General features: G+C 35.7%; 1 protein-coding gene across 1 annotated transcript in view; it reads left to right on the top strand.

The window, feature by feature from the left end:
• The first annotated feature begins 1,806 nt into the window (after nucleotides 1–1,806).
• The window catches only part of BMPER (BMP binding endothelial regulator), a 129,113-nt gene continuing 112,276 nt past the window's right edge, over nucleotides 1,807–18,643 (top strand). Inside the window, exons 1-2 of the mRNA XM_072412224.1 lie at nucleotides 1,807–2,060; nucleotides 4,185–4,270. Of these exons, the coding sequence (XP_072268325.1) occupies nucleotides 1,943–2,060; nucleotides 4,185–4,270 (204 nt within the window). The 5' untranslated portion in view covers nucleotides 1,807–1,942. The remainder of the gene's footprint in view (nucleotides 2,061–4,184; nucleotides 4,271–18,643) is intronic.

Here is an 18,643-nt window from a genome sequence, read left to right as displayed (position 1 = left end):
TTGTGTCCCATAAGGTGTTCTCTGATCAGCTCCATGCAGATATTTTGTGGAATCAGCAGCAAGTTCCTTGTTCCATGTTGTGTCCCATAAGGTGTCCTCTAATCAGCTCCATGTGTATAATTTATTGGCTCAGCAGTAAACTCCTTGTACTGTTTAATATTCCATACGGTCCTCTAATCGGCTGTACCCAGATATGGTATGCAATCAGCAGTGCATTCCTTGTACCTTTTGGTGTCCCATAAGTTGTCCTCTGAAACACACCATTCATATTTTTCATGGAATCATAAGAGGATTCCTTGTACCGTTTAGTGTCCCATAGTGTGTCCTCCAATCAAATCTATGATGGTGAGGTTCCATTAAAAGGGTGAGCTGGAAGTAAGATGTTCTCCAATTAGCTTCATGCATATATTGTATGGAATGAGCAGTGCATTCCTTGTACCATTTAGTGTCCAATAAGTTTTCCTCCAATCAGCTCTATAAAGATATTATATGGAATCAGAAGTGGTTTCATTCTACCATTTGGTGTCCCATAAGGAGCCCTAGGATCAGTTCTATCCATATATTGCATGAAATATACAGCAGATTTGTTGTACCAATTAGTGTCCAATAAGGTGTCCTCTGATCAGCTCCATTCATATATTGTATGGAATTATCCTTGTACCATTTTGTGTCCCATAAGGAGCCCTCCAATCAGCACCATGCATATATTTATTAAAATCACTTCACTGTAACAGTTTGGGTCCCAACGGGGTCTGTACCCCTATATATTGTGCAGCGCCTTGTAATATGTTGGTGCTTTATAAATAAAAGATAATATTAATCACGTCTTAGGAGTGGTATACCCCTTGCCAATATATGAATAAAAAGCAGATAATTATGCTGGGTCCAGAGAGTGTTCATATATCTAATTATTATTAATAAACAGGATTTATATAGCGCCAACATATTAAGCAGCGCTGTACATTAAATAGGGGTTGCAAATACAGACATTGACATGGGAGGAGGAGAAGATGTCTAATCTATTACAAATATCAAATACTGTATAGCTGGCTTTACATACTGTACAATCCGCTGATGTGCAGATTTTTTTTTTGGCAATCCCTTGCCCCCCCCCCCCCCCCAGAGTCTGGGGCCCCAGGCAGCCACCCATTCTGTATTTACTGCTACTGTATAAAATATAAGGACACAGGGAGGAATGAGAAATTAGTGAGTGGTGGAGGGGAACCTTAAACTTTAGATAAGGTAAATGAACAGAAGAAGAAGTTGGAGTACAGACTTCATTTAAGTTATAAAACAGATAACACTTTTATAGTACCAGTAAATGTGATTTTTTAAATTAGACCCAAATACCAACTCAATCATAATGATGTATAATGCGCAGAACGCTGATTGACAATAATATAGATGGAGAGAAAATCGCACAGTGTGCGCCTAGAATAAGTCCAAGGATACAATAGTAGCAGGGGCAATCTAGTCCAATTCTTCCCTAGGATCCATGCTGTAGTCTCTCCCTGTACTCTGAATACCTGTATAGGAAGCATACAAGGCTGTAGGTACAGGAGCAGCCCTGTGTTCTGGTGCTGAGATGCAGACCGGTCCAGTAACAGCTCTTAGTCTGAGGTCTGTGACCTCCCCCTCTGATCACCATGGGATCAGTGAAATCAGATGATGCTGGCTCCTCCAACACCACCAGCAGCCTCATTTGGATCACACACCACAGGATTTAGGCACGCTTGTGTGTTGGATAGAAAAAAACACAGGAGGAGGGGAGCCGGAGAAGAAAATAAAGGAAACGGAAGCCAACCAAAAGAGTAATAGTAGCAGCAGCAGCAGCACCAGCAGAGGGACCCTCCTGTGATCAGCCCTCCTGTCCTCCCTACTGCGCGATCCCTACACTGCACTACCGCACGGTGCACTACCGCACGGTGCACACACTGGCACCATGGACTGCTGCTGCCTGCCAATGTCTGCCACTTCTTCTGGGATTACTTCTATCACTCCATGGATCTTTGTCTTCACCACCTTTATGAGAATGTCTTTGGGATCATCATTCCTGACAGGTAGGGATCAATAATATGGCATGCTAGCATAGACATAGCATACACATAAGATATATATAATATTTACATATTTCAGTAAACAAACATAAAAATAAGTATACATAAGTTGTAGGACCATACATGATAATTTCTTAGATGGGATAACAATACATACATGCATGAATATATATATAAAGTATTTTTCCTAAGCACACTAAAATATTATAGATATATTAAATGATATATGATTAAATAAAAGTATAAACCTAAAAAGAGATAAAACAGATTAAAAAGAGCACACATCACATATATAGTGAGTGCTACTGTATATATATATATATATATATATACTTTTATTCATGTAGATATATATATATATATAGTAGTGCACACTTACATAAATAAAAGTTTATTGCAGTATATCACTTCCAGTAAAAATGTCTTCATTTCTATTCTACCTGATATGGCTTATGGCTGAAACTTCTCTTTGATGGTTTATCTAGAAGCAATGATCTGTGAATCACACCTAAATCGTATATATATACGATTTATATATATATATATATATATATATATATATGTGTGTGTGTGTTAATTATATATATATATATATATATATATATATATAAATATATATATTAATAGTAGAGGTGTACACTTACATGAATAAAATTTTATTTGCAGTATATATATATATATATATATTTATATATATATTTTTATATATAGTAGTGCACACTTACATGAATAAAAGTTTATTTGCAGTATATATATATATATATATATATATATATATATTGACACTAAGGAACACACAAAAGCACAATATATATATTAGAGTTTGTGCATGTAGAATAGCTATGCACGCACGCACACCTACAATATATTTAATTAACACTAAGCACATTCTGTTTCATCTGCCCTGAGTATTATAGATCTGTATGTGCACTAGGTGCACTATGACCCACTTATCTATAAGTAGTTATTGAGTTTTAAATAAAGCTGCCATGGCATCAGTGCTCCCCCCATAGATGATGTAAGAGGTAATTGCTGTTGAGATTGGAGTGCTCTTGTGGTTATCTTTAGTTTGCACAGTACCCTAATCTGTAGGATGTTTTAAGACATGCCTGTATATTGGAAGCTGTAAACAGGTGTCTGCCTAGTGCAATAATACACAGCCCAGCCTTACTCCTCACTCCACAGCTCAAATATTACTCATCGAATTGCTTTTATTGAATTGATGGGGGGATATGTTATACTTAGAAGTAGTGGCACTGCTGCTGGATGTAATTACATGTTTGCAGGCAGGTGAGGGCTCCAATCTCTGGAAGGACATATTTCAGTGACACCTGGTACATTAACCCAGAAGAAAAAGAACTTTAAAGTTGAACTCTATTAAAGGCAAGCAGTGTTCAGTTTCACAAAAAAGTGATCTTGAACATAGATAAATAGTATGATGATCATAGCACAAGGGAGCATGTTGAGGGTACAACCTTGTTTAAGCTTTTGAAAAATGAGCTACTGATGGAGTGTAAATGGTGACAGATAACACAAGCTTCTGTTAGGAGATCACCTTTATCCTTATCTCTTCCTATCTGCATCACATTTAAAGATATATGAGAACAAACATGTAATAACTAGACAAGATTTCCTTTATACTGTGCTAAATCTAACTAATCTAAAACTAACTGGAAGTTAGTGTAGATCAGTCAGCTTGGCACAGTAAGCTGTGGGTGCCTTTTGGGTTGCTGAGTGCTGAAAGCAATCTATAAAAATGATTGCAGTATCTACTGTTCACTGAGTCATATATCAACCTCTAATGCTAAGTCCTAGGTCATTTTATTAGGCACTGGTTAAACCATATTACTTCCTTTTTGGAGAAGCAGTGTTAAAGTGGTGGCTGATTCACTGTTGCAGAATTTTAGACTGTTAACTCTGTCTTCAGATTTCACATAAACATCTATCACATGTTCTATAAAACCTGAGCTTTGTACAGACACAAGTATGAGTTTTAGTGTGCCACCCTATTAAGAAATCCCTTTTACCATCCCTGATGCCCCCTTGCAACACTAAATTCTCATTCTGCCAGGAATTGTAGGATCTACTTGTAGTAGTAATACATATTATTTTGGTTTCTCCTGCAAGGCACTGTGGCCAATTGTGAAAATGAAGGAGAAGCTCTTCAAATTCCATTCATCACTGACAATCCTTGTATCTCTTGTGTGTGTCTGGTAAGTGCCAGACTATTATTTGCTGGTGGTGGTCTTGGAAAGTTTAAATGTTTCAAAGTATACCATGCATATTTCTTTTTATACCACCTGGGGCTGTTATGCTTTGTGCAAACAAAAGTATGGTTTATTATTTTTATGATGTATTATTATTATTATGTTTTATTGTTACTATTATGATCTCTTTGACATACCTGTTTTTATTATGCTTTTGTTTATCAAACAGTAAATTATATTTCATACAAATATAAACATTAAGTAAACAATAATAAACATTATTATTAACATAAAGTACATTCAGATAGTCCTTTTCCAGTTTTTATTTGTAGTAGACAATTGCATGGATTTGCATTTTGTAATTTTCTATGTTTATTGTCTTTTATATGCTTTCTGTCTTACCTGTCATTTTTGGGGAATCTAAAACTGTGCTTTAGGAAGTTATTATTATAAGTCAGATACAAATATACTTTTTATCCCTAATGTAAATCGTGTAAGTCTATTTGATGAGTGCAGTCGTGACAGTACTAGCCTGTGATAAAGATCAGAGATTACCATCTGGAGATTGGTGTAAAGTTTTTGTAGCACAATATATACCTTTAAGCTGTTTGCTTTGCTGTGTCTTTATATAAGCTGCGTCTCTAGCAGTGATAGGAAGATTTCAATGCACTGATTATTTTCAGGAAGAACGTCTCAGGGCAAGTCTGTTCTGTAGTGGACCAATAAAAACTAAAGTTACGCATAGTACGCTGCATTGCTCTTAAAATATTTGTTTATTTAGAGGTTGACTTATCTGATGTTTACTCGTTTTTAGTTTAGAAATAATGCCATATCTAATGATGGTTTAAGTGACTTTTTTATTATGTGTTAGAATTTGATTATTAGATGGTACCATAGTTATAAATCCAGAATATAAAACTGCAATAACAGATATTAATAAAGAATCTCAGATCACAGAGACAACCCTTGTGAAGGGTCTTATTTAAGAAAAGTTTTTAATTAAGATTTGATTTAGCAATTTGTATATAACAGAAATTTCAGGTTTGTTATACTGCATGTGTGAAATCGTTCATTTACAAAGCTTTCAAGCAGATTTAACTCACAAAATCTTAGTAACAAAGCCACATCGAATATGAAACAGAAGAACTGAAATTATTATAATATAGTTTATTAATTTAATATATAAAATGTATGCGTTATTGCTAATATTTTATTAGGATGATTGATGAAGCTACTTGTCATTAACTAATAAAAAAGTTTGATAAAAGTAATCAGAAAGAAATACCATAGTGCACTATGTGGAGTCAAGTTCTCTAGCTGGTGTCAGCATTCTGTCTGCTATGACAATGACCGCTGTCTCCACTAAATAGCTTTGATGTGATAAAAAAAGAGAGGAAGTTTAATGCCATGCAAGTGTCTGACTCTATTGATCTCTGTAGGCAGTCATGTGACTTGAATTTAATCAGCTGATGCTGATCCATAAAATAGACTTATGTACCAGTGACAATGGAAATTCATGTGACACTTGTAAGCAGATGAGGGTTTATTAGATTTTATTATAAGGGCATGGTATTAAAATATGTTCAAATATGCTGATAGAGCACTTTTTGAGTACTTTTATTGTTGTCACAGAGGATGCTGATATAGAGAAAAAAAGAATTCTAAAGATTGGATGAATAAAATCTTACTGAATAGAACTATATGTACATGTGTCTTGGCTGACATGGCACAGTGGGTAGCTATGTGCTTTCCCAATAAGAACATGTAATAAATGGTTTGCATGCATTGCAGGACTTTTTGTGCTTTTTCCTGAGTATGTGATTTGTCATATTACACATATTACACAGTGCAAAACTTTCAGAAATTACAGACTCTGCTTCCCATGCTTGTATAACAGTATTTGTGGTTTCTGGGTGTTGGGGGAGTAATGACATAGGTCTCCGGATCAAAATTCAATAGTGCCAGAAAGGTAGAATTTTTCCTAGCTATAAAAGACAATTCTGGGAAGATATTGATCAGCAAAGAAGATTTTTTTAGGCTTGATTTACAAAGCTTTAACACATTAACAACAATTTTTATTTTAGCTATGCAACTGCAATTTTTAGATCTTTTTCACTTGGTCCACAAATAACTAGTATTTTCACAATTAGAGGTCGGTGGCCAGCTGTATGTATATATGCATATGCACAATAATGTAAAAAACAAGCTTTTATATTTTTTCCATTTCCATTCATGTGATTGAAGGCTTAAGGAGAATTCAGGTTAACTTCAACTCACTTTCCACTTTATTACATCTGGCCCAGAATCACTTTACTTCACCGCACTTCACCTCACTTCATTGTATTTCACACTTGAGTAAATCAGGCCCACCTGTCTATTATGTACAAAATTCTGATTGCTCCCCAAGAGTTTATATATATATAAGTTTAAATACATTATTATTATTATTGACCTTGGCACTGTATTACTAAACAGAGCTTAGAATCTTATAAAATTCAGTGGTTTTGTTGCTGCAGATAGAAGTCGATCATGAATTACATATAAGGATACCGAGACAATGATAATTTGTTCTATGCATTGCATGAAACAAACTTAACAACTAGAGGAAAGCAAAATTCAAATATCAGATTTAAGAGCTTTTTTATCCTATTATCTAGCGTAAAAACATGATTTCTGGAATCCAGTTAGCTATTGCTGTTACGACCATCTTCATTTTGCTTTTTTAATTTAAAATCTTTAAAGATTTTGAAGCTAGCTGCATAGTGCTGGGAGCTCTGGGCACAAATCTGTTCCTGGACACTGGAGAAAATGAATAAACATAGTTGTGCCTAGAGTGTGTTCTGTATTGCATTGTACTGTTAAAGCTGGACTCCGGGGAAACAACAAAATACATTGCTGTAATACATATTAGAAGCTATTTTTAGTGCCAAAGTATTTGTTTTTTTGTCCAGCTAGTGTTGAAATTTATTAGGCCTTTTCAGACATCACATCCAGGTTTGTGACCTTACTTTTTTAATGGTAAATCCCAACTAAACTCAGAACTCAACAAGGTAATGTGGGTACTAAATATATACAAACAATGCATATTCCTGGAGTACTTGTTTCCTGGATCAGAAGTATGTTCACATTGCACTACAGCTCAGTTCTTTTCCCATCTCTAAAATCAGCCAGTGGGAATTTGAATCAAATGGGACCTTATGACACCCAAAGTAGGGAGATCAACTGATGCCAAATTCCGCTTTAGTAATGCAAAATGCAATATAACAGATTAAAGTTAATGATTGGATAGGGAAGGAGTAGCAGATGATGCTATTATGTTTTTTCTCCTGCAAGCATTTTCTTTGTTAGGAAGACAAGGAACTCCGCTCTGATTGGCTCAGATTACTGACCTCCTGCTAGCGTGCCCCTCATAAACACATGTGTACGCAGCAGATCCTGACTGGCTAAGATTATTATTTCCTTCCTTCTCTCTCATCCCATCAAATTATCCGTTGTCAGCACATCTGCATTCTAAAGAACATGACCTGGTTTTCAATAGAATATAAAAAGTGGAAAACAGAACATATTCTGGTGATTAAAGTGATTATGGTTGGTTAAAAAGAATATGAAAAAGCATCACCTGCAAAAAAGAAGAAGGATTTATAGTTACATTTCCTACTGCCTGTTCCCCTAATTATTGTCCTTGTACATGTGGCTGGTAGTATACTATACCAGAAGGAAACTGGGTTGACCTTCACAATCTTTGTAACATATCAACTTAGTATATGTATCTGATATAATGGTTTACTTGAATAACATCACCTGATTGGTACCAATTAAAAAAAAGTAAATACGAATTATTAAGCACATGGAAACTATGTAAACTATTTGCACTGGCATAAATAAAAACATTATATTCACCTTGTTAAAAGCACAAATATATCCTCGTTTCTGTTAAAATACACTTATACCCACTTTCCGGTAAAATAAATAAAGTTGTTACATTTGGCAGGACATTTATGGAACAATAGAACCAATATCTTGATTTAAATGATAAGAAAATATAAACTGACCTTGAAATGGTGTTAACCTGCTATGCTGAAGGTTTATTGACTTGTTTTCTAGATTTTAAAGTCTAGCTGGATATTTAGGCAGGACACCAATATAAGTGACCCAGTTGCATTGCCATCTGAACTTAAGCTCCATTGTAAAATCTAACCATCGTGGTAAGGACTTTCTTTAGCATTCTGTATTCTAATAGGGAAAAATTTGGAAGCACTGACAATTCAGCCTGGGATTTTGGAGCAGTAAATGCAGAATTGTTAGCCCAATACAATAAGCTAAAACCATTTTCATGTTCTTGCAGCATTTCTTAAGAGGCAAAAGATTGTAAAATGAGTATACATAGCAGAGATATACTAAATATTTAAATATTTTATTTTGGCCGGACACATACTTTAAAATGACATCTAAGTCTGTCTTTTTTCTTACAATAAACTGTACAGACCAAAAAAAGGGTAAGAAATGCCATCAGGTTTTATTTTTGTCCTCATTCTAATTCCTCTAAACTTCCTATCAAGGATAAAAGGTTCGTTAGGCGGAGAGAAAGGGAAAGTGTATTCCCCCCCGGAACACAGTAATAAAAAACACCATTTTCAACTGGTTGCTATTTCCCCTAATAGGATTGGTGGTATTTAGCCCGAGAATGTAATAGGATAAATTAAAGGATAACACTTTATTCATAAGTATGGAAACAATGTAGAAGGCTTTTCACAGTGATGCATGTCCTTGTTGAGTAGGTTTCTTTTTTCAATCCTTGTAACAGCATCATCTCATCATTTTTGATAGTAGGAAGGAAGACGTCACTAACAGTAATAAAAACATTGCCTAAAAACTTTCCAATCCTTGACATAGAACATTCCTAATGTTTCTATTTCTACATGCTTATCCAGAGGTATTCACTCAATAACTGTCCCAGTGACCCCCAACATAGCAAAACAAATTGACAGAACTTGTTGGCTTTCCATTTTTAGTACATGGTTATAAGCATATAATAAGTGTGGCACAGATTCTGCTGTCCTTATTTTTGACTACTTAGCAATTATTTTTTTTTTCCTCAATAATATAGGTAATGTTAAGTAGGTTATGTGATATATATTGCAAAATGTTCAATGTGCTATTAATAGGATGAGAAGCAACTTTTTAATAGAAGTGTAGAAGATGTGGAAGTGTTTCTTAACTACAAGAAGATCATTGAATGAAAGCTTTTATCTTTTGAGACAATGCATAGACTGCAAATTTAGACTGTTTAGTCTATCGGTGTAGAAAACTTTATGATGCTGGTAGTATAAAGATTACAATGTCTGGTTAGGTTTGACTCTACATCTTTCATTTTCAAACCATAATTATTGCATGTATGTACCTAGCCCTATATCAGAATATTATCATCTAATGATAGACATCCTAAAAAGTCTTAAAAAATCAAGAATGATCATGGAGGAGAATAGGAGACCAATGAATCTGCTTTTTATGTACAATAAAATTCTCTTTAACATAAATTGATTTTAGTTCATTCAATTTCATAGTTAGTGTAATATAATAATGAAGAACAGAAATACCATTTGCTAAGGCCCTTCTCAAATACAGTAACACTGGAATTCCCATGACCTGACTGCATTTTCACTTAAGCTATTAGATGTCAGTCACTAGATATTATACAGCGTTACTTATTTTACCTAGCAAACATGTCATTACAACATGTAGCTGCTTTTAGATGAAACAGTTCCCTCCTTTCCCTTAAGGTTGAAACTTAGTTCATAAGTGTGTACTTTCACTTTATTGCCTTCTAATTATGTCTTGCTACATTGGGCCTTAAAATAGCTCAACGTGCAATATATTACAAGCAGAAGATGACATAACAATACTTGGCAAGCTGACACTGATTTCAGTGTTCTGTATTCTTATTGTAAAATGCTTTTGTATGCAGTCACCTATATTAAAGACTAAAGAAAAACATGCAACTGATTGTATGAAGTGTTACATGAAAGCTCTAAGGTTAATGCACTCACTTTCCAAAAAGTGCTAGTATTTATTGGGTGTAATAGAAAAGGCTTTGCCATCTTTCATGTGTAAAGTTATATATTTAACATTCAATGCCTACGAAATATGGTATAGCAATATGTTATATAATTTATTTAGCAACAAGCCATGTGAGAATAATTTCTATTTTTAAGGATTTTCTTTTTTTACTTTTAAAAGCATTTGCATTTTTATTGCTTATTAATGTTTTTTTCTAAAATTATTCTAAAATAAGAAACAATGATTATGTAATAATAATTTCTCTTCTATCAAAATTAAAATAAAATAATCTTATTTTATTAGCCTGTAAATCAAGCCCTGTTATAATAAGGTTACTTAGCTAGCATATGGCATTTTAATTGAGTGAATATACTCTTAATGCTTTAATGGTAAAAATGGTGGTTTATTAAACCCCCAAGGTGAGGGGATGGGATTAAAATTGATTCTGGTGGCAGGTTGAAATCATGAGTGTCAGATTGTTTAGTTTTTTACATAAGAAAACAAATATACCCAAATTCTTTAAAAAGTATATTATTAGAAAACAATTAAGTACATTGATGACCCTATGTGGTTTAGTGATTACCAGTGTCACTAAACTGCTGTGGTTCCTTTTTTGGGAGTACTAGCAGTAGGAACTTTACTACAGTTCTACTGTAGTTACAATCACACATTTTCAGCAACAGTTACTGATTGTGTGTACACTTAAGGGATGGGTTATTTAGCCTATCACTTAGGTGCCAAGAGACTTACCAAGATGCTTGTTAAGATACTGAACTGATGCAATTCATATATACAACAGTGAAAGAAGCTGGGGGCAAACTATAGATAGCGCTAATTACTTTGTATCCTAAAGCTGCGTACACACGGCAAATTTTTCTCGCCCGATAATCGGTATCGGCCAATTATCGGGCGAAAATCTGCCGTGTGTACAGTCAGTCGTCGTCCATCGTCCGACGACCGTCCTGGCGGATCCATGGACGATGGACGACGACCGATCCTAATGAAAGGGAAGGGGAGAGCGCGCAGCAGGGTGCCGCTCCGTCGCTCTCCCCCTCCCCTCTCCATAGAGCATGAACGGTGCTGTATGTACAGCATCGTTCATGCATCGTGCAGTCTTTTCTCGTTGGAAAGGATCGTGAAAGATCCTTTCCAACGAGAAAAATTGCAGGTGTGTACGCAGCTTTAGGCATAGGCAGCTCTAGAGGATGATATATATAGAGCTCAATATTACCCTTTCACTACTGAGAACTGTACCCTCCCAACAGCCTTAGCATTTATATGCACTTTGTACAGGACAATGCAACAATTAGGTCAGTTTGATGAATGCAGATTTTATTGTAGCTCTGCTCTTCCTGTTATCCATGGTCGCAAAGGAGACTTGGGTTAGTAGGTTTCAATAGTCAGGTAATTATCTTGTATTTAACAATGTCTTGTTACACAAGTTGTTGGCAAACATTCCTCCTATTTTCATCCTTCTTCCAAGTTATTAACCCAAGCACAATTTTCAGTACAGGGAAAGGGTCAAGGTTATATGCCATGATAGAGTCCCAAATCTGGGCAAAACTTTTGTAAGCAGAAGGTCAACTGATAAATGGATCCAGAGATAGAAGTAGTTAAGTAGTTAATCTCATCTTTCCCTGAAATATTTACCTGTGCTCCCGAGCCCCACTGTTGACCTTTTATTGCTTTGAGAGGCTTCACTGTCTGATAGGGAGTTGTCACGTACCTAGTTCAGGCCAAGTAGATGGTAAAACTTTCCTTAAACCTCCTATCTACTAATTCCTGGGATTGGTGACAGGGTACAACTGGACATGGATTGGCATAGGTGCATGTGATGGTTGCAGAAGATGATCTTCCTTCCTGGAATCTTATGTCCGTAAAATACGAATCCCCCTATTACAATTGGATGCAGATGAAGAGGAAAACATTTTTGAAGTTCTTCTGGGTGAGAGCCTTGACTTCCTCTGTAGATATAGTGGAGTGAGTGAGCATAACCACCCAGAACAGGAATGTGTTGCTCACAATATTTATTGTTAATGGTAATCACAAAAGTCCAATACAAATAAAGAAAAAAGTATTAAAAAATAAAATGAATGCAGCCACCTCATCTAAAGATTGGTAAACTGTGACATATAAAATGTTTGTTTTTGGCTTTAAATACACTTGGCTTCAAATGGCCAACTGCTTGACAGCCAACTGCTGTGGTAAAACTCATTGTGACACATTTCACAAAAGATAACCCCTGCTTTGTGTGCTCCTTTATGTTATGTTATGTCCTTTATGGTCATATGGCAGTTGTCTGTCAAACCCACTTCCCAACATTACTGATCATTACTGTAGATGTTGGTATTGTTTTAGTCTGATAATCAAGTTTTAGGCCATTTTAGGAGGTTATGGGTTTGGAGATACTAAGACAGAGGCAAGTATTATTTATAGTACAGTAGTTAGCATGTGTGGACAAGTTATAACAAATGTCATTCGTTTCTTTTAGAAAATTGTGAAAAGTGGGCATTTTCTTTTTAACAATTATGCTGCAATTAAATATTTGTTTTTTAGCATGGCAAACTCTATGTCTATATTTGGTTCTAGTTTTATGAGATCTGTTACCAAAACAGGAAGAAATAAGGAGCTATGCCATTATTGACAAAAAGGTAATGCATTAAACCACCTCCACCCTACATCATTACATAAAAAAACAGCTGTGCAAGGCTGTAACAAGAAGCACTCAGCTAATTTCATTGAATTACTGAATGAATATTTTTGTTTCTAGCATTTCCTAGAGAGCTATCATAGGCTGCCCAGCCCACCACATAATTCCCAGAACTTAACCTTAATTAAGATCCAGAACTCAGATCACTGATTACTGCTGCTGGCAAGTGCAGCATATTGCAGCTGCCTTAAAGAATTTCCCCATCTGTTTCTAAAGAACCCCTGTCAACCTTTTATAGCTTTCTGTGTCACCACTGCGAAGATACACTTTGCCTATTTGCCCTAGTGATCAATTTCATTGGGGACTGATAATGTAAAAATTGTAACTTGTGATTGGAGCAATAATATAGAAAATAATCATCCATTGGGGTATTTGGAAAGAGAAAAAAATCTCTGCTGTGTTTTTGATCCAGAGAAATCAGGGTTGGTGGGAAGGGACAATGTATTGCTGTACATAGTTTCCTAAAAAACAGTAGGCTGTGGTAATGCTTATGTTTGATGTATGCATAATTAAAAAAAGTGAACTCCAATCAATAAATGGGGTGGACTGGGGCCAGCAAGGTTTGAGTAGGAAGGGCTAGATGATGCTGGATGTCCATCGGTCCGGATGTAAGGAGGACTTGCTCGGACTTGCCGAGAAAACAGACTGTATTTATTAAAATCAGAGTAAACATTTTCAGAACAGGGGATGAACTTGTATAACACGGCAAGACTAAATGGCTGGATTTTATCTTTAACATAGTCCATTCTATAAATCCTTTGCTACAAAAGAACTCAAGAAAAATTCAGTTCAACTCTTTCAGAGAATAACTGTAATGTTTAAGAAGTAATGGTATCCTTTACACATTGGTGACATAAAACTTTAGCCCTACAAGTTGCACTCTTGCTTTCTGTTATGCTTTTGATCCTTTTATTCTACAGAATGTTTGGAAGTTGCAGAATTCTCATAGACTTTAGTGGGGTGTCCCTATATTTGTTTAAATAGGCTTGGAATGGAAACATACTCAGCAGTGGGAGGCTAAAAGCACTATATCTTGTGATAACCACTTATTTCACCAAAGACTTACACTTACTCTTATAGGGTCACGGATATCCTCACCCAGGGTCCCTGGCAAGCCATATATTTACCCATTAATTCCTCGCTATGAGCATGGCTGTGTATTTTTTTAGTACTATACACAGTACTATCCTCAATGTTCATTGGCACTGCAATTGGCACTCTTTTCAGTGGAAATGATAAGTTGCATTTTAGACAAAAGTTTTGTTTCCTTTACCTAGTTAAATTTGGCATTAGAGGCTTTTGCTGAGCACACATTGACAGTGCTAAACTACTTTTATTTGTAGACAGTTCAGCTAATCAGATTTTGCTTTGCTGAAAGAGAAAGGGTTTGAGATCTGGCACGATGAGTAATAGCGCTTCAGAGAATTGAAAAGGTTGTTTTAGAAGGAGATTCAGTTACATCTGAGACAACCAATAGTATACAAGAGAGTCCTCGCTCAGTTGTAAAAAACAGAACTAAAGTTCATAGGCTTTTCAGTAGTTCCATTTTAACAAACTAACTTGTGATGTTTCAGGATGTACATTTTGCAGAGCTGTCTTGTAATTCATGTAGCTAGAGCTGTAGTGCAATAGATAATTTGTCTTTGTTGCAATCGGACACACATGAAGAAGACCAGTGCAGTATTACCAGTGCAGTGCCCTGTATATTAAAAAAAATAGAGCTGGTTTTAGCCATCAGGGGCACAATGATCATAGTTTATGTGTGGCATGAAGGTTATTGAATTGATTCTAAAGCCAACTGTCTAAAAACCCCCAAAAATAGCAGCACATCAGAATTTAAAGTGAACATGTGCCACTTAAAGCATACCGAAACTCAGAATTTTCACTTTACATAGAAGGGTAGACAACCCTTTAATTTAAAGTGAATGGGATACCCATGTCACGCATCCCGGGAGGCTCTTGGTTTGATTTGCTGAAAATTGCAGATCTCACGCATGCGTAGTGAGATCGTCAAGTTTTTTTCCAACCTACGTCACCCGACTCAGGAGTGAGATTGAGAACAAGAAACCGGAAAAAGAGGCGAAGATGGCAGCGTCTGGAGCGCAGGCCCGAAGATGGATGCCAGATCGACAGGGGACTTGAAGGAAGAGACCTCCGGATGGATCGGACTGCCCTGCGTGTTTGCAAGTAAGTGTATTTTTTGTGTTTTGGGTTTTTTTTAATTTAATTCCTCTTTAAAGATAGGCATATTCTGAACACGCAGTAAAATTAATGTGAAACAACCTCTCAATGACCTCTGTAGCTTTAAGCATTGTGTTGAAATTATTCTTTAAAATTCACAACAGTAAACTTTTTTTCTATCACTTTCTGTTGCATCAGTATCTTTTCAACTTCCATTACACATAAACTAAGGACTGGCCAGAAGAGTTTGCACTGTTGTATGGCTCCCTATGGACCACATAATATGGATCTGGCAGAGACTTGGATAGAATAAATATTCAGAGGGGGGTTGCTGTAAGAAGGTAAAGGAATAATAATTATTCTGTTTGACATTTCACTTATTCTTTGTTTTATTGCATTCATTAGCACTTATAGTGTAGTGTAACTGTTGGATCTAACCTTTGACTTTAGTTAGCAAGAAGCTTTGTCATCACCTTGGACTAAATACATTCTCGTGGGAGCTGTTTGCCTTTTCCCAGCTAATACTTGCTAACAAAATCATTTTAAATTTAGAACTAAAATACCATTTAAAGGATTCCAGATTCTTTACTAGAGTTTATTTGGTAAGGAGAAAGATCAGTGTCTGCATCCTAAAGAAATTTCTCTCCATTTTGTTTTTTGTTTTTCCCTCCAGTTGTTTTGTGTCTGATATCTACTCTTGGTTACCAATTTACCACATTTTGTACATGATACATTATGTAAACCAAACCAGGATATATTTTTAAAGTGCAACACTGTGCAACTGATAGTGATGATCATCTGCATGGATTGGGAAGTCAACATAGATTGGGTTAGTTAGTACCCCGCTTTGATTTGTTGATTTGCTGTTTGAAAGTTCTGGTGTGGTTGAATTCCCCATAAAATTCTTCATATCTTTCTTTGAAATCAGCAACCTGATGAAGGAATATTAGATAATCATTCTAAAAGAAGTGTAATTTATGCTTACCTTACTAACAAAAACAGTCTCAGCTTTTTATGGGGAGTTGCCCTAAAATCTTTTAAGGAACCAGTCCAGCACACTTGGAAACTAAATCATGATCAGGTATAACAAAGCATGCTTGTGAATACAAATTACAATTTATTAAAGAGGATGGGTTTCACCATCAGTCATTACATCATGCTATCAAATTCTAATAGCTTTCTGTTGGCTGATCTTATTACTCAGCACTTGGTATGGATTTGTAGCTAGTACAGAATTATGTTAAATGACTGGCAAAGAAAATAAACAACCTTTTGAAACAAATATCTGGCTGTAAACATCAGTGGAAGCAACCAAATTAAAGCAGTATGTTTAGTAAAAGTTGCTAGAGGGCATGGAACAATCAATCAGTCAAAGTCCTATGAGGTTGAAAAATCCCTTTAAATGTAGACTTCACAAATTCTGTTTGTAAATAAAGGTTACTTTTAGTTTATTTTGAAACAATCATTTCATTAGATAGACATGAAAAAAGAATAATTGAAAGCATTTTAAAGTAATAAAATCAGAAGTCTCAGTTGCTTATATATACAATTATAAATATGTAATAATCCAGAGAATTTTAGGGTTGCCTTAATGTGTATCTACCAACATAGTAATGTCTGGACAATCTTTGTCTAGGGATTGAAAACAAAGCCCTATTGGTAGGAGATCCTGGATTTTCAGATAATATATCCCATGCCTGCCATACATAGGCAGACCTTTGTCTGGGGCAAGAAAATATATGATACCTTCTGAATTTCTAAGATACATTGCCTTCATCTCCAACAACTGTCCTTAGCGCATTGATTTCTAACCACAGAACTTTTACAATAGACCTGATTTAATGAAGCTCTCCAAGACTGGATAAGATAGACTATAATGGGAGAACCTGGCTGATCCACAAAACCTGTAATGGATATGGTCCAGCATTGAAAACAATTGCCATCTAATAGCAAATAGTTTTTTGGCAATCCATTCTAGGTTTGCTGGCTCACTTAAGTTCACCCATGATAATCTATCTTCTCCATTTTTGGAGAGCTTTGATAAATTAGGCCGGTTGCCTTCATCTCTGATAACTGTATTTGGCACATGGATTTCTTTTTTCTTGAAGACAAACTACAGCCAACATTGAGGAGGACACATTCTCAAAGCAGTCATGTTCTGTAGATTAAAATATAGGTTTTACCTTTAAAACTGAACTTTTCAAATTCATAAACCCAATGTATGGCTGAGCCAGCTCCAATGCCTCTAGGTGTTCTAAGTCTCACAATTGCGCCACCATCTACACCTTCTACCTCCACATGGTTTCTGCTGTAATGATGCTGGAAATTGTAGTCCGGCAGCTTTTGTTCTTTGGTCACATGGTCTCATACTACTGGGATGTAATTCAGTTTTATAAAACAAATTTATAAGTCCATCACTTATATACACTGTCTTTGTCCACGTATCGACCCGATTGACCACCGATAACTAGACCAAGCAAATATATTTCCAGCGAATTAAGCAAATATTTTTGCATAAATCATTTATGCCACCCAAAAGTTGACACCTTCAGGAGTAATTTTGGTGATTTTAAAAAAGACTGCAAATTTATCACCTTTCAGAGGCTTTTTTCATTGTGTCCACTTTATCCCAATGTTGTATTGTGGAAGAAAATGCAATTGATATATTACTACTATTATTTTAATAGTACATGTTTACATCTGAGTATACCCATTTTAATTCATACAGACGTTGGATGTCACAGAATTGTTGCTGTAAGTAATTTTTTGTGATCGTTTCAAATCAGATGACTGAACGAGCGGTGAACACACAGCACAATTCTGTTCTATATAGAGGAGTAAGCAGCAGTCCACTGTGTTCTCATCCATAGGAGTGAACGATGATCGCTCCCAATCCACCGGTCATCAATCCATCATGATGATGGGACCACTACTGTTTGTGTCTGACAACTAGTATCTGATGTCTGTCTTTTGGCGTGCTGTAAATATCTCCAGTGTCTAATTCAATTCAAAAGGCTAAAACAATTGTGATCAGAAGGGTTTTCTAAAATATTTGATGATTGGTATTACCCCAGTGAGTTTTGGCTGGTGGCTGCATTGGAACCCTTTAGCTTCTAGCGCCCAACCATACAATCCTATAAAATCCATTTCTTTGGTTATTTAAGCTGTGTATTTTTTATTAACTAAGTTTTTTCTATGATTTAAAATTTAAACAGGATGAAAAAAATCAAAGCACCTTACTCATTCGTAGAGCTGTAAAATAAATGCACTGGAGAGTAAGTAAAACACTGCACCCTTCAGTTCAAAGCAACAGGCGGGGAGTGAACCTATTGTCCATAATTACAATGTAGAGTGTAAGCAAACCCGCTGCAAATAGACAAGTAATGATAGCTTTGCATAAAAGATCATTTTTCACTTAGCAGACCTGAAGT

The sequence above is a fragment of the Pyxicephalus adspersus genome, chromosome 5 (genome assembly GCF_032062135.1).
Source record: "Pyxicephalus adspersus chromosome 5, UCB_Pads_2.0, whole genome shotgun sequence".
NCBI lineage: Eukaryota > Metazoa > Chordata > Amphibia > Anura > Pyxicephalidae > Pyxicephalus > Pyxicephalus adspersus.
The sequence above is the reverse complement of the archived record's forward strand: the minus strand, read 5'-3'. Positions and strand labels throughout refer to the sequence as shown.